At 50.3% G+C, this 21,753-nt stretch overlaps 1 protein-coding gene across 1 annotated transcript; it reads left to right on the forward strand.

Annotated features, from left to right (window-relative positions):
- The first annotated feature begins 16,953 nt into the window (after nucleotides 1-16,953).
- On the forward strand, nucleotides 16,954-21,425 carry TEX51 (testis expressed 51). Its single transcript, XM_029224613.1, has 7 exons — nucleotides 16,954-17,098; nucleotides 17,252-17,326; nucleotides 17,556-17,652; nucleotides 17,777-17,904; nucleotides 17,988-18,075; nucleotides 19,168-19,239; nucleotides 21,371-21,425. The coding sequence occupies exons 1-7, from the start codon at nucleotides 16,954-16,956 to the stop codon at nucleotides 21,423-21,425; spliced, it is 660 nt and encodes a 219-aa protein (XP_029080446.1).
- The last annotated feature ends 328 nt before the right edge of the window (nucleotides 21,426-21,753 follow it).

The raw sequence follows: 21,753 nt of genomic DNA on the forward strand, positions 1-21,753 counted from the left end.
CTCCATGAGTCTCTGACCCTCCCAGGCCCCCATCCCATGGGCTGCCCGACCCATGACCCAGATTCCCTCGGGCCCCTCCCAACTCGTCAGCCTGATGGTCATGAGCTGGCAGACTGCACCCAGCTCCCCCAGGCACCTGCCTGGATGGGTCTGGACCCCAGGGTGCAGCGGTCTCCCGCTGGCCCCATCACAGCAGAGATCGGGTCCTGCCCACGCCTCTCCCCTGAGCTCCCCTTTGGGGGACACTCTCACGGGCAGTAGATGGTGCCTGAGCTCCGAGGTCTGACCCCGGCTGGCTTCTCCTCTCTCACCTCCCCCCTGCCCCGCTTACCCTCAAGAACACCCAGCCTGGGCTGATCCCTGCAGGCAGGCCCCATTCCTCCTCCCTCCCCCTCCCTCCCTCCATTGCCGAAGTCCTCCAGGGCTCAGCGCCCTGGGCACAGCTGGCGGACACCAAAAGGGTATTATTTCCTGACTCTTGGTATTTGGCCCTTGGCTTCTACTTTAGGTTCCTAGTAGTCCCCAGGTCTGTAGGAGAGGCCCCCTCAGGCCGGAACACTCAGCAGCCACGTACCGCCCTCCAGACCTGAGCACCCACACATGTGCCGGAGGAGGCCTCCAGCTCCTTCTCATGTGGGAGGCCCACCTCCAAAGCACGTTTTCTTCCCGATTAGCACACAGTCCAACTGAGTGTTATCTTCAGGGTCCCTGCCATGTGCACAAGGAGTGGGGGGCCCAGGTTTACCCTGCACGATGAGGCTCCAATGGAGAGAGCCAGGCCTGTACGAGATGCGGAGGGGCTACATGTGTGTGGTGCATGTGTGTGTGTGCACATATGCATGTGTGTGTTGGGTGTGTGTATGCATATGCATGTGTGGGGTGTGTGCTGTGGGGGGGGTTGTGTATGTGTGTGTATGCTTTCTGGGGCTATATAGGGTGGGCTGCCTTAGATGAGGAGATAATTTCTTCTCGTCACTGCTTCCTGGAAACCACAGAATCGAAACTGGGAAGGAGGGGTTGAAGGGGAGCAAGACGGCGTCTGCAGACACACCTGTGAATGGCAGGAGGAGCTTTTCTTCTTGGAGCCACCATGTCTTAGCTGTGTTTCTTTGGGCAAGTTACCTAGCCTCTCTGAGCCTCTTCTCATCTGTAAAATGTGATAAGCACACAGACCTCACAGGGTGATGCTGAGGACTAATAAGATACTGGGTGTGAATCATCTGGGAAGTACCCTGAGCTCATAGCCCACTAGGAAAGGGGGAGTTAAAGAGACACCCCACCATCTTCCCACCCAGGGGGGTGGAACAAGAAATGTGACCTGAGGGAAACGCTTCACCAGAGAGTGAGAGGGCCTGCCAGGCTCTCCTCAGGGCCTGGAAATTGTAAATGCAGTGTTATTATGTAAAGCACATAAGTGATTTTCAGCATAATTAAGATGGATGGCTCTAATAATCCTTCAGGGCCCAATTCCGGGCCACATTACCAGACATTTACAGGGAGTTTTTGTGCACTTTGCTTCAGTGAGCACTGGGGCCCATTAAAGGAATGCGTGGAAGACGGGGTCCTCAAGCCAACTGCCCTGCACTGAAGCCAGCGGAGGGGCCTTAGCGCAAAACCCCAAAGGAAATCTGTCCCGCGAAGTCATCCTCACCCTTTACCTTTGCAGAAGCCATTTCTCATTTTCCTTCTCAGACTTGGTGCTTCATCACTGACATGACTTTTTGTTGGATGGAATGTCATCCTATCCCCCTGGTAAGAGAGGAAAGCTTACAGAAGAAGAAACTGAGGTCCCAAGAGGTCACGTATCCTGTCCAAGGTCACCCAGCTCTCGGCAAAACCAGGATCAAAGTCAGGTAAAGGAACCTAAACATGATGGGGTTTAATCTTCTTCCAGTGCAGAAGCCTCTTATACAGCACCCAGCCAGACTCCCAACCAATCACAGCTTGATGAGTGATGATGCTAGGGTACTCGCTGCAGTAATATTAATAATGCTAGCACCTGGCATTATTGTTATTATCATTGTTGGTATATGCAGTGCTTACTATGTTCCAGGCACTGTGCTTAATTCTTAATTAACTATTTTAAATAATTCCCACTACAACTCTATGAGCTAGGCATTATTACTATCCCCAGAGGTAAATGACTTGCCCAAGGCCACATGGCTGGTTAAGGACTGTACTGAGATCCTGTCTGACTGTCTCTGACTCTGGAGCCCACCCAGAGCAGGAGACTCCGGGCATCAGAAAGTTGGTCCTTGTAGAGCTGAGAGTGTTGTGAAATCCTATCAGAGAACCATGTTCCCTCAAGGCCAGGGACCGCCCCCTCCTCCCCACTGCAGCTCTCCTCGCTCTGTCCACTTTGGGGGCCCCCCACCCCCACTGCAGGGCCAAGCTCCTCCAAAAGGTAGGTTCATAGCTCTTCCACCCCTTCTCAAGAAGTCACTGGTTCCTCACTAGGCCTCTCTCTCCTCAAGGCTGCCCAGCAGGAGGGCCATCCAGGATCTGGGCAGGATGCTGTCCTGCACCCTACCAACCCCCTTTCCTCTGGGCTTTCCCTCTTCTCTTAGCAGTGCAGGCAGCACTGACCTTGAGGTCAGAGACCTGGGTCAGTGCCTTGCTCTGCCCATCACTAACAGGGCAACCTTGGACAAACCATTCTATCTCCCTACACCTCAGTTTCTTCACATTTAAAATGCACATAGGCCTGCCTGCCATGTGTGCACCTACCAGGAAGACCGAGAGCCACGGGGTCTAAAGCTTGATCGCTGCCCACTGCCAACCTTCGCCTCCCCCTTGCAGGGTGTGCAAGAGGCTGAGGAGGGGGGAGTGCGTGAGGAAAGGTCCTTGCTCCAAGGAGCTGTGCTCTTTGCCCCTACAAAGCTCACCTGGGGCTGGAGACTTAGATGAAAGGCCAGAGGAGGGAAAAAACAGGAAGGAAAGAAAACGTAAGCTGCCAATGTTTCATCCCTTGGAGGCTGATTGGATTGATGGGGCCTCCTGGCTGCAGAAGGAGCCTTCCAGGATGGCTGCTGTGTCCCGAATGGGATCTGGAGGTCGGAGCCCCCAGCTCCAGGGACGTGGCACAGCCCATGGGGAGGGACCAGGCTCCCATGCCACCTCCTACCCCCTCCCTGGTGACCCCCACAGCACCTCAGGGGACCTACAGAGTCTTCCTCTTGGTCCTGGCCTCTGCGCCACAGGACCCCAGTGATACTGAGCAGGGCCCTTTGGGCTCCTGGACACAAAGCCTTTCTGTGTCTCCCATTTCTTTAATTATAGGAAACAGCCTTCATTCAGCCTCCATGACCTTCCCTGAGTTCCAACGGGCAGATTCAAGCAGTTGTTAACTAGGGAATGGAGGGGATATGAGACAAGGGAGAAACAAAGTCAAGAGAAACAATAGTTCAGACTTGGGACAAGGCCCTGGTGTCCCATCAATGGATACACACAACAATATCTTGGAGCTGTTTTTCAGATGCAAAACAGGTGGGAGAAATTAACGATTAATGATAGCGTGCTGCCCACAAGCATGTAGACCCCAGACCAGTTGGAACCAGAAGGTTGATGATGTTGACTCCCAATTACCTTACCACCAACCAATCAGAGAAATGTCCAAGAGCTGATCACTCCCTCTTTGAACAGTTACTATAAAACTTCTCACTACCCTCTTGAAGAGAGGCACAGTTTTTGGAGGCACTAGCCTGCTGTGTTCCCTCGTGGCCTGGCAAAGAAAGAAAGCTACTCTTTCTCTTTCCTCCTAGATTCTGTCTCTGTATTTCTACTTGGCACTGGTGTACAGAAGCCTAGATTTCAGCAACACCAGGACACACCAAGCTGCAGGCCAGCTGAACTCACCCCACGGTGCATGGACCAGAAACTTCCAGACACAGCCAGCAGTCCTTACATACCCTGAAATGTCCCCAGCCAAAGTCTCCCACTCAGCCTAACACTCTGGGCAAGTAGGGTCTCTTAAAGGGTAGTGACGGGCTATGTGCAGAGCCTGGCTCGGGATGGGGCTCAGACAGCCTCGCCTCATAGATGCTCACTGTGGCCCCAACAGGTTTCTCACCCTCTCTGAGCCCTGCCTTCTGCACATATGAAATCAGGACAGTCACAGCCCCTGGCACATCCTTGCCCGTGCAGCGGGCTCTGTGCCCAGACCCCCTTCTTCCTCCTGTCTCAGCTGCCCTCCACCTGAGCCAGAGACCCCTTCAGGATGGATGACAGGGGACAGGACAGTGACCAATGTCATTGGTTGCTCCCAAATGTTTCCTCTTTTGGTTTCCTGAGGACAGGACAATTTTCTTTTTTTTTTTTTTTAACATCTTTATTGCAGTATAATTGCTTTACAATGGTGCGTTAGTTTCTGCTTTATAACAAAGTGAATCAGTTATACATATACATATGTTCCCATATCTCTTCCCTCTTGCGTCTCCCTCCCTCCCACCCTCCCTATCCCACCCCTCCAGGTGGTCACAAAGCACCGAGCCGATCTCCCTGTGCTATGCGGCTGCTTCCCACTAGCTATCTATTTTATGTTTGGTAGTGTATATATGTCCATGCCACTCTCTCACTTTGTCACAGCTTACCCTTCCCGCTCCCCATATCCTCAAGTCCATTCTCTAGTAGATCTGTGTCTTTATTAGTCTGGAGCTTTGGGTGGGTTTAAAATCCTCTTTCAATTCTGTAAATCACTTTGGATAATAAACACCAACAAAATGGAAAGATAAAAGTGCTCACCCAGAGCATGGATCTGAGTCAGAGAGAGCTGGGTTTTCATCTGCTGTTCCATCACTCTGTCCACAGGTGTGACTCAGAGCCAGCGCTCAGCACCTGGGGATGCTCACGCCGCCTTACCGGCCAGCGTGATGAGCATCCTCGCCCATCTCCAAGCATTGCCACTCCTCCCCTGAGCCAGTCTTTGGCAGGAGCACTCTTTCCGGCCACTTTATAAAGTCACATCTTTGTAAGGTGACCACATTTTTGAGGTTGAGAGAGGCCATATAACTAGATGTGCCCATGATTCATGAGTGGAGGTGATGTCTACTGCTTCCCTGCTGGAGCCTTCTTTTTTTTTTTTTTTTTAATAAATTATTTATTTATTTTTGGCTGCGTTGGGTCTTCATTGCTACACGAGGGCTTTCTCTAGTTGCGGTGAGCAGGGGCTACTCTTCCTTGCATTGTGAGGGCCTCTCATTGCGGTGGCTTCTCTTGTTGCGGAGCACAGGCTCTAGGCACGTGGGCTTCAGTAGTTGTGGCACATGGGCTCAGTAGTTTTGGCTCGCGGGCTCTAGAGCACAGGCTCAGTAGTTGTGGCGCACGGGCTTAGTTCCTCCGCGGCACCCGTGTCCCCTGCATTAGTAGGCAGATTCTTAACCACTGTGCCACCAGGGAAGTCCCCCTGCTGGAGCCTTTAAGTGCCCACCAAAGACCTTCCCAACACTCTCCTCTCCCTTTGGTGCCCAGGTCCACAAAGTCCAGGAGCGGCTCCCCAGTTGCCCGGGCCTCTGAGTGGCTCTGATGAGCAGAGACTGTGGCCAGCCCATCTGGATACGTAACTTAAAGGACAAATAAGTCTTCGGGGCTTTTTTAGGCCACCTAGAGATGGGGTTATGTGACCAAGGCCTGACCTTGCCTACCTGGACTCATATAATTACTGTAAGAATTAAATGTGATCTTTTGCCTAAAGCACCTGGCTCACAGCAGATTCTGAAATGATAGCTGTGTCTCTTTGAAGCTTAAAATTCAAAGGACTAGGCCCCTCCTTCCATGGCAGGAAAGTCAGATGTCCCCAGAAGAAAGGACACACACTCATGCTGCTGAGATAAAAATGAGGTGGAGCAGATATTTCCCCAGAAAAGCCTCTGTGGCTAGGAGGGCTGTGAGGACATGCAGGCTGCAGGTGCAGAGCAGAGGGGGATGGGAAGAGTCAGAGATCGTGCAGTGTCACAGCGCCCACCATGGGACACCCAGAGCACTGCGGTCTTGCTCACCACTTCACAAGACTTTGCATCAGAAAACAGACCCCAGGGCTTCCCTGGTGGCACAGTGGTTGAGAGTCCGCCTGCCGATGCAGGGGACACGGGTTCGTGCCCCAGTCTGGGAAGGTCCCACATGCCGCGGAGCGGCTGGGCCCGTGAGCCATGGCCGCTGAGCCTGCGCGTCCGGAGCCTGTGCTCCACAACGGGAGAGGCCACAACAGTGAGAGGCCCGCGTACCGCAAAAAAAAAAAAAAAAAAAGGAAAAAGAAAAAGAAAATAGACCCCAGAGCTCTGCAGAATCCCGGGATGCAGCCGCAGGGAGAAGGTGAAGAGTGAGGAGTAAGAGTTGACCCAGAAGCATAGAGGGAGGACAGGAACTGGTAGGTATCCAACAGCATCCCCCAGCACCCAGCACCCAGCAAGGGCAGGCCGAGGCATCCAGGCAGCCCCTAGTGTGCCCTCAGCCTGGCTGCCAAGCCAATGATCCAGACTTCACAGAAACAGCCTGTCCTATTGAGCATCCTCTAGAGGCTAGACCCCATGCTCCACATTCCACATCTGCTACTGTCCACTCTTTACCTCCCCAGCAATGCAAAAAGTCCCACGGAACTGATCAGCCCCTCCCAGGCATGGAGGAAGGCTCTTGATTCTATCACCTCTGTGGAGGCACCTAGCATGACCCTGAGCAAGCCACAGGCACACAATAAATGACATTTTGCAGACGTGTGGGAAAGGTCACACGCTGCTCATGACACAGGAGGAGGCTAGAAAAGCTGCTCACCCAGCAGCCAGGAGCTCAGGCTTCTCCTCTGTCGTGAGGCCTCTCCTCGGGCACCAGCGAAGTCTCCACCAGCCTCACCCACAGCAGCCCCGCCGCTCACAGCCTGCAGTGCTAAGTAGGTTGCCATTGGCTCTGACCCTGCTGGCACGAGTGCTTGAATGACTGATTCCCAGATGCAGGTGCCAACAGTAGTCAGCTGTTGATCTGTGCTGGCTAGCCCTCGGGTAAGAAGTACCAGTAGACACAGTATGTACACACATTTGTATATAGCTGTGTGTGTTTGTGCTCTGGGTTGCCAGCCACATGGCTATGCAGCTCCCAACGGAAGGAAGCCCGAAAGCCCTAATGTCTGGTAGCTTATATTTTCTGGTGATGCTAAGAGGCTCCCTTGAGGAGCCGTCTCCTGGGACCCTGGCACACCAGTCTCCAGCAGGAGGATTCCCACGGATCGTGAGTATCTAAAGGGATCTATGCCTTGAGCACCATGCCTCGTACCCAGTACACACTTCACAACGCTTAGCTATCATTATTTGGCAACTGGGTCCCACCGCATCCAGGTCCTTCCGAAGAGAAGGGAAAGGACATAAGAGAAACCGAGTACCTATGTTATGTTAAGCACTTGACACTTTTATATTCACAAAACCCCCAGGATGATGGCGCTCTAATTATCACCATTTTAAAGGTGAGGAAACAGGCTCAGAGACAGGAGGAGACCGGCCTGAAACCATAAAATAAAGAAATGTCAGAGCAAGATTGCAAACCCAGATCCAGCTCAGCAGAGACTGCGTGCACATTTATTCCTCCGCACCTCATTTCCACAAGGAGGGTGTGTCATAATGAATCCAGGCTGCCCCTCCGTCTCATCTCCACCACTTCTTGGATGGAGGTGGTAGATGACAGTGGCCAAAGCGTCATGCACCTAGGGGCCTAAATCTGTCACCCTTTGTGTGGCTGATGGGGGGTGTGTAATCAGAGCCCACTTGGAGACCCAAAACTTCATGCACAAGTCCCCAGGACTGGGATCTCACAGGCAGGAGCAGGCCACTACCACCTGAGTTTCCTGCCCTGACTGAGGCTTCTAATCGCACTTTGCAGAGCCCTCAACCATGTGCACCGTTGGGCCATAGGGCGGAGTCCCTCCCCGTTGATGAACAAGCCTGTGCCTTGTGCTCTTTGCATAGAGCCCATGTTCCCAGTATCTCGCTGCATAAAAGGGCACAGGCCAGGGGATGGCTTTCCTCTGCCCCAGGAGCCTTAACTGGGAAGGCTCGAGTGGCCAAAGTCCAGCGTCATCCAGGAACGTCCTCACTCACACGTTGGTAGCGGCTAGGACTTTCCACCAGAGCCCCCACAGGTGGCTTCTTCATATGGCGTGGGATTCTCCCAGCATGGTGGCTGAGTTCCAAGAAGGAACATCCCAAGAGCAAGAGTGAGCTTTCCAACATAACCACGGAATGCAGCATGGCCCTTTGTGAGGGAAGTCACAATGAGCCACCTCTACTGCATTCCATTCATGACAAGCAAGTCACTAAGTCCAGTCCAGATCAAAGGAAGGGGGAGCCTCACCAATGGTCTTGGTGAGGGGGCGGCCAGTTCCCATTGCCCAAGAGTCTGGGGGTAGGAGATATGGTCCTACCTTCTTTGGAGAAGTACCCTGGAAAAGAAAAAGTGTGATAAGTAAGATTCAGAGACTGAACACATTATGGCAGAGAAGGGAGGGAGCCAATCTGGGCAGGGAGCCCCCTTTGTCCTTCAAAGATGTCCAAAGCTCCCAGCAGCAGCAAGTGCTCCCAACTTCAGGTGTACATCACAACAGCCCCAGTAGACAGCTCATCAGAGGAAAGATGCTCTAGTTCCCAGCCTAGCCAAGGGCCCTAGTCTGCCCCAAGAAAACACCAAAAACTGAGGGACATACCAGGATAGGGTGAATGCATCCCATGCCTGAAGGTCTTCCATCTCTTTTCCTGCTTCTCCAGGGAAAATAAACACCCCATTTGGGAGCTGGAGCCTTGTTTCATCAAGACAATCTTTGGTCTTCCCTGCTGGTCCAGGGTTAAGACTCCACGCTTCCATTGCAGGGCGCACAGTTTCGATCCCTGGTCGGGGAACTAAGGTCCCGCATGCCACACTGCACAGCCAAGAAAAAAAAAAAAAAAAAGACAACCTTTGGCCAGCGTAAATGCAGCCATTCTCTCTCTCTGTCACATCGACCTCAGAGTTTAGACCTGTCTCCAAGAATTCTGGGAAGGCCCCATCCATTTGTGCAAAGAACATCATGAAAAGGAAAGTACTGTAAGGAACCAAGAGGGGAGATGAGCAAACTTGCTTCAAGGGCTGCTGCACATCTCCATCAGGAGGGAGCAAGTGATCAGAATCACCCCAGAGCCTTAGAATATTCTGCTTTGGACTTGAGGCTGAATGAGAGGAGCCATTCTCCCTTCTTCTGCAGGGCAATGGCTGGGGTCCATAGTCTCATAAGGGCAATTAGAGCATCCAAAACTGGGAAGAAGGAGCTGAGACCATGGTGTGCGGGGAGTGACAGAGGAGGGGGCGTCGCCTCCACAGAGGGGAGCAGACATCCCCAGGCAGCTGCATGAACTGTGCTCACAGCCACGTGGGGGACATGACTTGAGGACCGCCTGGACCTCTGACAGCAGGAGAGCGAAGAAAGCTGAGACCTTACAAAAAGGAGATGACCTGAAGAAATGTTATTATGATTGTGACCCTATATTTCAAAGCAGGTTGGTAAGGTCTAGGAGGAGCACAGGCTACACTGGATTTTAATGACATTTAAAATCAACAACCGAAAAATGTCACAATTTGGCATGCAACTACTTACCTAACGAAAAACACAAACATGGCCGTCAGAGGGATCAGAAGATGTGGAAATCACTGTGGGAGGGAGAAACCTGAGTAGGCTTCATGGATGCAGGGGCTGAGTTCAATGACCATTAAATGAAAACTTCAAGAGATGTGGGTGTGAGGTGTGGGGTGGTGGACACTGGTCTGGAAGGCACAGGTCTAAACTTGAACCCTCACTGGGTCGCACTTGGGCTCATCTCACTCCTCCTGGGAGGAACAAACAGATTACACTGAGCCCTGTTCAGGGCCATGCCCATGCTAACCCTGCATGATTCTCTAAGCACAATAAGGAGATGGCCAGGAGCTCTTTGTCCTGCAGACCTTCTGGCCATAGCCCCTGACTAATGGAGAATGTCTCTGCCCAGCAGCAGGGGTGGATGGGAGAGTGACCTAGAGATGTGTGACCCTGCCTCCTTGAATACCAAAGGCACATGGCCTCAACCTTTCCCAGAAGAAGCATTTTACTTTAAATTCCTCCCAATTGCAGTCAAAATTATTTCGATGATGATTAAAATTACATGAGTGGCTTCATGCAATTTTAATGTTCTCCACCAACAAATTCTGCAAGAGAAATCCCCCCAGGCATCCCCATTGATCATTCTAAGTAGACACAACAAAGCATTTAAAGACAAGAGTTTTAACCAGGAAGAAAATGAAATAAATATTTCATTTACAGTGGGTCATCTGGTGAGAAATTTTTTCTAATTTTTTCATTAAAAAATCAAACAACTAAATCCAACCTCTTGTAAAGGCATTGACCAAGCAGATACTAACCTCTCGGATTAATTGAACATTCTTTCAACCAAGGTTCCTTGTAACAATTGGACAGGATTTACAGGTCAATAACCTCTAAGACCGTTTTGCCAACCAAGTGAGTTAATTCGGTCTTATACGTTGTAAAGATAGATGCCCTCGTAATGTTCTACTTGTCCCTAGATCTCTCACTGCTACTATCTTAATACCCCCACAACTCAGCACCTGGGAATCAAAAGTTTCTGTCTGGAATTTGAGAACCTCTCAGAAGATTCCAAGAGACCCCAGAAGCATTACACAAAGCCTGGATCCAGGTAAATTCAAGCGAAATATTAATAAGTAATAAAGACTTTATGTGCTATTGTTAGACTATAAAGAAACTGGCTGGCCTTTGTCCCTGGTTCCTGGGAGGTAACCTCTAAATCCTTGGAATTTCTGAGAGATAGGAGTGTCTTTGCTACTTAGGGTGCGCTTATTGCTAGCTTTATGCTAATGAGATGACTCAGGATGGGGGCTGGCCAGCCAGAGGGACCAACCATGTGGTTAGAGGGTTGAGACTTTGAGGCACGTGAGATCAGCCCAACCTCTGGGGAGGGGAGGGAAATGGAGATTGAGTTCAATCGTATGGCCAATGACTCAATCAATCATGCCCACATAAGGAAACCCCAATAAAAATCCTAGCTCCTGAAGCTGGGGTGAGCTTCCTGCTTGGTGATTCATATCATTCAATGTACCAGGAGGATGACCCACCTGAGGACATGAAAGATTTGAGGTTAGGGACCCTCCCAGACTTTTCCTTATGTGTCTCTCCATTTGGCTGCTCTTGACTTGTATCCTTTATAATAAAACTGCAATCATAAGTATAGCACTTTGCGTTTTGTGAGCTTTTCTAGTGAGTTATCAACGCTGAGGAGGTAGTGGAAGCCCCCATATTTGTAGCTAATTGGTCAGACGTGAAGGTGACCTGGCAGCCCCCTCCCCCATCTGAAGCAAGGGCAGCCTTGTGAAGGACAGTGCCCTAACCTGCGGGGTGTGAACTAACTCTGAATAGTTAGTGTCAGGATTGCCTTGCAGCTGTGCCTCCAACTAACTTATATTCATACTAAGGGGCTCTGGGGAAACACAATTTCCTAATCCAAATTGGTGACTAATTGCACAGAGAGAGGTGTTGGTGACACCATTACAGGTCCAAAGTGTAGATTGTTGGGTTTGGGGGTGTGGTAGTGATGTTGAAAACTGGGCCTCTGTGCACTGGTGCTGAATCAAATCTCAGAGACAGAGTTTTGGGTGAAGTAAAAAAAGAATATCTTTACTGCTTTGCCAGGCAAAGGGGGATGCAGTGGGTTTGTGCCTCAAAAACTGTGTCCCAACCAGAGGAGATTTGGTGAGGAGTTTTATAGCAACGGCTCAAGGGTGGGGTTGCTGATAAAGATCAGGGTGTCCTTTAATCTGTCCTCAGGTGGTCTCCGGATGAGCTTCTCAATGTTATCAAACTGTGATCTTCTCTGGAATGAAGAATGCTAACATCTTCCATTTGTTGGGGATTTTAGTCCTGTAGAAGAGCTCAAAGATATTGCTATGTGTGTCCCTTGAGAAGGAACCAGGGCCCTGCCCTGAGGCTGCACTACTGTTTCTTTACTGCCCTTGCCTTGTCTATGCACCCCTCCCATTCCTGATTACCAACTGTTTGAACCTGCCCTTTGGAGCTCAGGGAAGTTTATGGAGGCTGGAGTCTAATCCCTACAAACAAGAAATAAGGGACACAGAAAGGCTTCCATGCCCAGGAGCCCCACAGGGTCCCGCTCCATTTTAGTAGAAAGAATTCTGAGATGGTTTCCAAGATTTCTGTCCCCTGGTGTCCACACCCAATAATAATCCTCCCCACTTGAGCAGGGCGCAGCACTGTGAATATGGAGGATTTCACTCCTGTGATTATGTAATGATAGATAACATCACGATTTCAGCCTTGTAAAACCCTGAGTAGAGCACCTGGCTTAACTGAGCCCAAACTTCTACCATGAGATGATAGATGATTGTTGTTTTAGGCCACTAAGTTTGGCGTCATTAGTATGCAATACAAAATGAACATGTGGGCAAATCTGTACCAGTAGGGAAAGTAGGAGGACACAAACACAAACCTCCCCAAGGTCAAAGAATATTCAGTTGCACATTCTGTCCAGCCAAAGGCAAATGCGGGTGGTTCAAAAGGAAAGCAATCAGAATGGGGGGAGGCAAGAAACCAGATTCTAAGATGGGCTCAAGGAGCTCTTGGGCTGGAGAAAAGATGTTTGGTCTCAAAAGAAGAGGCTTAATTTCTATCTTCAAACACTGAATGAGCTGTCCTATGTCAGAGGTATTAGACATCCCCAAATGACCAGAAGCACAAGATGGATGGGATCTCAACATAAGCAAGAAAGTTCTAGAGTAACATTGACATATATACACTACCAGATGTAAAATAGATAGCTAGTGGGAAGCAGCTGAATCGCACAGGGAGATCAGCTCTGTGCTTTGTGACCACCTAGAGGGGTGGGATGGGGTCATGGGAGGGAGATGCAAGGAGGAGGGGATACGGGATATATGCATACATATAGCTGGCTCACTTTGTTATACAGCAGAAACTAACACAACATTGTAAAGCAATTATACTCCAATGAAGATGTTAAAAAAATTTTAAAAAGGAAGAAAGTTCTAACACCCAAGATGCCTAGAAATGGAAAGGACTGCATTTATTATTTAGACTCCTAATTCATTCCAAATTCTTAATTAATTCCAAGTACACAACATACAATTGAATTAAATGGGAAACTAGGAGAGAAATCAGGGTAAACAAGTGGAGACTAGAAAACGAACCATAGTCATGAGTTGCGTTAAAAGCTCTTCCAGCCCACAGTCTCTATGATTCTATGTTTAAATGCCCCTTCAAAGGGTCAGTACCACTTTCACAGATTGAAGCTAAGAATGTGGGGGGGAATGGAAATGATATTGTGCCAGGGACAGAGTGACTCCTGAATCCTGCCCTGCTCGAAAGCTGCCCAAAGGAAGAGCATAAAGCAAGGAAAAGGAAGGCTCTTGAACACTGTGGAGCTTTAACCCAAACATCAGTGTAGAATTCTACCAAGTGTGACTGCATCTTGTAGAATACTCCTTTGACTTTTGTGAGGGTTTTCTGATGGCCTAATGCCAATGCACTCTAAACGCCTACCCTATCATTTCACCTCCAAAACAAAAGCCTGAGTCTTGGACCTTACCACTTCTAACTTGAGAAAAGGCAATTCCTGCCAGAGAAAAGCAGAAGAGAGTAAAGGAGACCAAAGCAAGCCAGGAAAGGAACCCAATGCTCAGAGGGAGCTGAGCTAGGTCACCCACTCCAGACCTTTCTCTACCCAGGGAGAGCCAAACAGTTTGGACTGTTTGCCATCCTGGGGTGTCTTGACTGTTACCATAGACATTCTCTTCACCCCTCTGTAGGATTACAGTCTCCATTTTCTGAATTCCATGTCATCTTTCTTGCTTGATGTGTTTGTTCAGTTGGAGCACATCCTCCAACAGCTTTCTAAGAAAAGGTATTAGAGGTCAATTTTAACCCTTGCCTGCCTGAAATACCATTAGTCTTTCTTCTCCTTGACTGTTGTTTTATTGAGCATAGAATTGTAAGATGCAAATGTTTTTCTCAGACTGTAAAAGCATTGCTCCATTCTCTACCTCTTTCCTACATTGCTCTTGAGAAGCCTGAAAACATTCTGATTATTAGTCCATTGTACATGGTCTGTTTTTTCTCTGTGCTTTGGTGTGGTTTTTCTTTTTAATTAAATTATAGTTCATTTACAATACCATGTTAGTTTCAAGTTTACAGCAAAGTGATTCAGTTCTATATATATAAATATATATACATCTTTTTCAGATTCTTTTCCATTATAGGTTATTACAAGATATTGCATATAATTCCCTGTGCTATACAGTAGATCCTTGTCATTTAACTATTGATATTTTATATATAATAGTGTGTATCTGTTAATCCCATACTCCTAATTTATCTCCCCCCCATTTCCATTTGGTAACCATAAGTTTGTTTTCTATGTCTGTGAGTCTGTTTCTGTTTTGTAAATAAGTTCATTGGTATTATTTTTTAGATTCCAAGTGATAGCATACAATATTTGTCTTTCTCTGTCTGACTTACTTCACTTAGTATGATAATCTCTAGGTCCATCCATGTTACTGCAAATGGCATTATTTCATTCTTTTTTATGGCTGAGTAGTATTCCATTGTGTGTATATGTGTATATATATATATATATATATATCATATCTTCTTTATGCTTTCATCTGTTGATGGACATTAGGTTGCTTCCATGTCTTGGCTATTGTAAATAGCACTGCTATGAACACTGGGGTGCATGTATCTTTTTTCATTAGAGTTTCTGTCTTTTTTGGATATATTCCCAGGAGTGGGGATTACTGGATCATATGGTAGCTCTATTTTTCATTTTTTAAGGAAGCTCCATCCTGTTCTCCATAGTGGCTGCTCCAATTTACATTCCCACCAGCAGCATAGGAGAGTTCCCTTTTCTCCTGGTGTGTTTTTTCTTATTCCTAACCACTGGATGCCTTCTCAGTGGGCCCTCTCAATCTGGAAATTCATGTATTTCAATTCTAAAATTTCCTTCTTGTGTCATTTCTGTCAGTTCCCTATTCTCTCCTCCCCCACATGCAAGCTGGGTGGGGCAACCTCAGAGGTGACAATGAACACTGTAAGCAGCAGGCTTGCATGTTTGCGCAGCTCTGAGCACCCCCCCCAAGGGTATCAGGGGAAGTAGTTCCCGCATTTCCCAGCTTTGGTTCTAGGGAATCAGGGCCTTCCTTTCCAGAAGTATTGCCTAAGTAGAAAAAAGCAAGCTAATTCTCTAACCCCAAAAATATCCAAAGCCAGTGAAAAAGCAACAGCTCTGCAGTACTCAGAATCACCCTGTCATCTCAGAGCCCATCTGACTAGTGTGGCCTGAATTTACCAATTCAGCTGCTATTTCTTCTAGCGAACCTTGATGCCCGCCCTCTGCATCTCTCTCCCTGTAAGACAGAATTCCTCCCTGTATACACTTCCCACACTACTTTTTTTTAATTTAATTTTTATGTTATATTGGAGTATAGTTGATTTACAATATTGTGTTCACTTCAGGTGTACAGCAAAGTGATTCAGATGTATATATATATATATATATATATATATCCATTCTTTTTCAGATTCTTTCCCCATATAGGTTATTACAGAATACTGAGTAGAGTTCCCTGTGCTATACAATAGGTCCTTGTTGATTACCTGTTCTATATGTGGTAGTGTGTATATGTTAATCCCTTCCACCCAACTTCTATTGCAAATAACTTTCTCCCCTCCAGTTTCTCTGTCCTTTCCTTCTGAAACTTACATTAGCTCAATGTTAGACCTGGAGTTCATGGATTATCTAATTTTATCTTTTCTTCCCTATTTCTCATCTCTATTTTTTTGTACTTCTGCCTGAGAGAACTCTGAAAGTTTATCTCCCAACGTATCTATGGAATTCTTAAATTCCTGCTATTATATTTTTAATCTCTAATAACTCTTTTTTCAGACTTTTTCTTTTACACAGCAGCTTCTTCTTGTCTGGGGAAGGCAATATTTTGTCTATTTAATTATGGTGGGGTTCTGAGTTTTCTTCTGCTTCCCACCATATCTTTTGTACCCTTCTTTTTTCCTGTGGTTTTTGTTTGCTTCTGTTTTGAATTCTTGACATTGTTTTGCCTCTTGTTCACAGTAAAAGCATTCTTCAAATGTCTGGTGGCTTTCAGCTACCCATAGTTCAGCCTGAGGAACTCAAGCTGGTTCTGAAAGCACGGCATGGAAGGGGAAACCTTATCAGCTGAGGAGTGACAAGGATCCCACTGGCTTTTTCTTTACTGAAGAGTAAGGGATTTTGCTTTTCTTCAAGGCCCACTGCACATAAGAACTGCTGTGCCAGAAACGGCTTCTCTCTCTGTACTCTCATGCACGCTCTGTCTACATTCTGTCTACACTGTCTGCCTACACTGTGATAGGAATAGCTATTGAAGTCCCTCTGGCTTGACCAGGCACAAGACAGCAGCCAGTTTATATGCGCCATGAAAAAGACATATGTTCCATAAGCTTCCCATGGCTGACCACTTCTATGTGGAAAAGTGATGCAGACTCTTTAAACAACTAACCTTCTCTCTATGCTGCTGTCTCCTGACCTTCCAAATTTCAGCCTGTGAACTATTCCATACACAGTAAATGCCATCAGGGGGGCTGAGGACCAGCCACAGGCAGCACAACCGTCTCTCTGATCCTCACAAGAACTGTCCTCAATGAGGATCGGTGACCCCACCTTCAGAGGAGGATATCAAGGTCCTCACTTGGCTCTGATGTCAAAGTCCAGGTTTGTGCCATGGCTGGCCTTCACCTCACCCTGTGGAATTTACTTTTGTTCTGCAAAGAGAATGTGGTTCCCAGGGCAACACGGTGCCAGTGTTCCATGTAGAACTGCCAGGCAGCGTGGTAAGGGTACTGAGGGAAGACCCCAGAAGATGCTGCTTCTCCTGCTCAGCTGTCTCTTGCCCACCGCCAATGGGAAGAGCTGCCTCCACTGCTGGCCAGAGCTGCCTGCACTGATAGACTATGACCTGCAGATTCTATGGGGCACCCCAGGGCCACCTGCGGAGCTCTCCCACAGCCTCCACTCCCTATTTCTGGACAGTCATGCTTTCCTTGAATCCTGTTATCTTGGTGAGGCTCAGCCAGGAGACCAGGGGTCAGGGCTGACCCCTTTACCTGGCCCAGGATCTTAGTCCCCTGACTTCCCTTTGTCCCAAATCCCATTCTCAGGTCAAGACCATTTGGAGGAAGCAGCAGGAACATTATTCACTCACATAGATAAAGCCATTGAGAAGTTTCGAGATGGTGAGGAAGCCTAGCGTCTTAGGGCCCCAGGCCTTGGGTTGACAAAACCTGGCCAGAAGACCACTAGCCGGGAGTGCGGAGGTGTTGTGAAGGGTGGGGTCAGAGACAGCAGCTATCTGTGTGCACTACAGTTTCTGTCTGAAAAACCTGGTTTGAATTCCCGACGTTGAGAAAGTTATTGATTCCACCTATGAAATGTAGACGGCTTCTTCCTTCCTGCTCCACCCAGATAAACCATCACTTCTGGAAGAGGTTCATGTCCTGAAGCAGCAGTTTTCCAAGCATCTGGAGGACCTATCTGAAGAGCTGAAGGAGAAGGTTGAGAGGTGGGGCTGGCCCCTGCCTGCCCCCCAGCCCTTCAACTCCCGGAGACCTAAGGAGGCAGAGTCCAATCTGCAGATCCCTGCCCCCAGGCCCCTCCCCAGGAGACCTCACCCTTCCCTCACCCAGGGCCCCTGACCACACCTTCTCCCAGCTTCGTTTCCTGCTCACACCCCGACCTCTCCTGGCTCTGTCTGCCCAGAACCTCAGTCTCTCTACCATCTCACCCTCCTGGGCAGCCTGCAACAAGTCCTGTGGTGAGTATTTTGGGGACCGGACCTGGGTGAGGGCTGAGGGGCACCTGGCCCTCGCTAAGCCTCCTGCCCCTTCTCTCTCTCAGACATCCGCTCCACACTGGAAGTCATCAGCTGTGCCAACTGCAAGACACACTTCCTCACCTGCCAAGACTCCACTCTCTGCCCAGGTCAGTGGCCAGCCAGCCATCTTGGCCTGCAGCCGTCCCACCTCCACCTCTAAGTCCATTGTTGTCTCTGGACTGTCTTTCTTGTCTATACCGATACCCCTCCTTGCTCTCCATCCTCCCTGGGGAAGGTAACACTTCCCAAGATGTCTGGATTCCACATGTCCAGCTTGAGAGCCACCCGCCTCTAGGACATGTCCCCTGGGGGTCCGTCAGGTCCTCAAAACCAGCATGCCTGGGGACATGTCCAAACCCATCTCCACCCCCAAATCTGCTCTTCCCTCAGGACCCCTCTCAGCAAATGTCCCACTCAAGCTCTCGACCTCCTAAACCAGGAGTCCCCTCCCCCTTACTCAGTGCCTGTAGTCACCAGGTCTTGCTAAACAATTCTTCAGTGTGTTGCCATATGGTCCTTCCAGCATCTACCACTCCTCAGGCAGCCTCACCTCTCACCTGGATTATGGCAGCTTCCCCTAACTGGCCTCCAAGACCCTGTTGGCCCCATCTTACTCAGCAAAGAACCCTTTCCCAAGGAGCCAGTCTACCTCCGACCCTTCCTGTTATAACTTTCCCAGGAGCCCCCAGATAAAGTCCACCCCACTTCTTGGGAGGGCCTGCTCACCTCCCCACTCCCCAGCCACATGGAGCTGCTGACACACTGGACAAACGGCTTCATGCTTCTGTCCTTGAACACTCTGTGTCCTCTGCCTGGAACACAGTTTGGCCCCTTGACCATCTGATCTGAACTCCTACTGGTCTTTCAAAGTCCAGCTCAGAAGTCCTGTTTCCCGAGAAGCTTCCTCTGACCAGCTCCCTCTCCCCAGGCTCATGGGCGCTCCCCCAGATCTCTCCTCCTACCTGCCCTGCCCCGCTTCCCTGGGACACCACAGCAGAATCGTTTGCTTGTCTCCCTCCTAGAGGGCAAGGATCCTGTCTCACTCATCCTTAGATGTAGGTGGGCACACAGTAGGTGCTCAGTGTCTGCAAACAAGTGACTGAGTGGGTGAATTAAACAAGGAGAGAATGCAGTCTCCTCTCAGAGCTGAGATGGCCCTGCCTGCTGCCCAAATACTGGCTCCCCCTTTCCACCCTCCACAAGGACCAGGAGGAACTTGGTGTGGGCTGTGAGCCTCGGCATTGCTCTGCCCCTGGCGGCCCTAGCTGGAGGTGGGTGAGTGCCTGCTCCAAGCCCCAGCATCCCCAAGGAAGACACGCCTACTCCTAGACTGACCCATCTCCACCCTATTCCTGGCCCAGATGTTACATTTTCTGGCTCAAGAAGAAGAAAAAGGAGAAGGAGGCAGAAAAGGAAGTCCTGGGGCATCCAGAACTTCCACGGAGGGGAAGCTGTGTCGGCCTGGGGGCAGCAAGGCTAGCGACCCCAAGTCTGGCTCCCGGGGCCTCACATCCAAAGGAGTATAGGATCAAGGGCCGGGACTCAGGAGGGCCACCATCAGCCCCCAGTGTGAGCAGACCCACCCAGGGCCAGGCACCCGGGACAGAGCAGCAGCCATGCCCCAAGTCTCCACCTGATCCACAAAGTTTCCCCTACCCATAGCTGTCATCGTCCCTCTGCAGCGACCCCTCCACCCTTTGCCACCCTGTTCCCTGACTGCACAGACTACGAACACGCCCCCCTTGCCCTCTGCTCCTGGTTGGGTTTGGCCAGCAGGAGGTCAGAGGCAGAAGCAGGCCTGCTTCTCCTTTCTCAGCAGGGACCCAGCAGGCCACTTGTCACCTTCAACTGAACAAAGGTCTCAGGTGCTGTCAGGAAGCTCTCTTACCTCTGGGTTCTGGTAACTCTCCCTCCCCCGACCCTTCCAACCTGGGGTGGTAACAGTTCCGAAGTTCTGAGGCCCGGGAGACCGCACTCTCTCTTAGGGTTTCCCTATGCCCATGCTTTGTAAATAGCCTCTGTTAAAACACCCTCCTCGTATTCTGATGGACTGTGCCATCCGCTTCCTGCGGGGTTCTGCACAGTGGCAGTCGACACTGCGATCCTCCCCATGCGGGCCCGCGAGAACTGTCTCATGTCCTCACCCTCTTCCTGCCAGGCCACCACCCTTTCCTTCCAGAAAGATCCCTTTCCTGGTCCCAGCAGTGGCAGCTCTGCAGGATCACACTAGCCTCAGCTGGTTCCAACACCAGAGATGAGGGCAGCAATGGCCTGGCTCCCTCGAGGCGTCCCCATGTCTAGGTGTGGAACAGAGGTGGTAAGGGGTCAGCCGGAGGCCCCAGCAAGAGCGGGGACTAGCAGAAGAAACCAGAAAACAGGCTCCAAGTTACATCAGTAGCAGACCTCACCCACGTCCTGGCCAAGATGTCCACCCTGGCGCCTCCCAGGTCGCCGGTGGATCACTGGTACTGCTGACAATGAAACATACCGGCTCAGGGCTTCCCGGGCTTCCCTGGTGGCGCAGTGGTTGAGAGTCCGCCTGCCGATGCAGGGGACACAGGTTCGCGCCCTTGTCCGGGAAGATCCCACATGCCGCGGAGCGGCTGGGCCCGTGAGCCATGGCCGCTGAGCCTGTGCGTCCGGAGCCTGTGCTCCGCAACGGGAGAGGCCACAACAGTGAGAGGCCCGAGTACCACAAAAAAAAAAAAAGAAGAAATATACCGGCTCTGCCTGCAGGAGAATGTTGCCTTGCCCTGCTCCATCTCCCTCCAGATCCCTTTCCTTCTCAGCCCCCAAGGCTGCCGAGTTAAATGGAACCCCTGGGACCCCCAGGCATGGCTCTGCCCTTTTGCCTCAACACTGTGCCCCTCCTCACTTATTCCCCAGGCTCTCAGCTTTGGCCCAGGCTCTCCCCAGAAACTGAATGGAAGGCCACGCCCAGAGAATGAATCGGAGGCCACGCCCAGAGAATGAATCGGAGGCCACGCCCAGAGACTGAATGGGAGGCCACGCCAGAGACTGAATGGGAGGCCACGCCCAGATCCAGGGCCCTGGTCTGCAGGTCAGCTCCTGGGGACTGAAAGGAAGCAGGTCTGAGGCCAGAGCTGTGGACGGGCAGCCCAGACCCTGGACTTGAATCCTGGCTCTGACATTGAGGTTCTAGGTTCCCCCCTCTGCATCTGTTTCCCCATCTGAGCACAGAGTATGGGATGAGATGTTCTAGCCAGGTTGGTATGCCCACTGGGTTCATATTTGCCATCCTATATTGTTAATGCTGTGGTTCCAAATTCAGTGCCTTGTTCCCTTTGCCTCCTGCAGTCCACTGAAATCCTGCTGGGGCACATGGCCCAGCTCCTAAAACAGGGTTTCTGTCTCCTTTGGCCCTGCCGGTGCTCCCCCCTTGAAGCTGGCGGCCAGACTGGAAGCAGGCGGCTGACTTCAGCATCACTATCCAGCAGTGAGGGCCACTCCCTGTAGGGGGGGGGAGGGTGGCTACAGAGACCAGAGCAAGACATAACAGAACATAAACAGCAGTCTGGGCAGAGAGTACCACGGCCAACGGCAGCTGTGGGTACCCAGCTGCAGGCATCTCCAGCTCACACAGCCAAGAATCCAGGAAGGCCTCCCAGAGGTGGTGTCTTCAACTGTGAGAGGCCAGGGAAGGCGGAAGGGAGGGAGGAGTGTTTTCACTGAGGATTCATAATTGCAGAGGAGGTGCAAGAGACTTTGATAGGGTCAGGAACTCCAAGAAATATGGCTGGAGGGAGAGGCCCAGGTAAGAGGCCAATG

This window comes from Monodon monoceros, unplaced genomic scaffold (genome assembly GCF_005190385.1).
Source record: "Monodon monoceros isolate NGI ecotype Baffin Bay Population unplaced genomic scaffold, NGI_Narwhal_1 Super_Scaffold_16, whole genome shotgun sequence".
NCBI lineage: Eukaryota > Metazoa > Chordata > Mammalia > Artiodactyla > Monodontidae > Monodon > Monodon monoceros.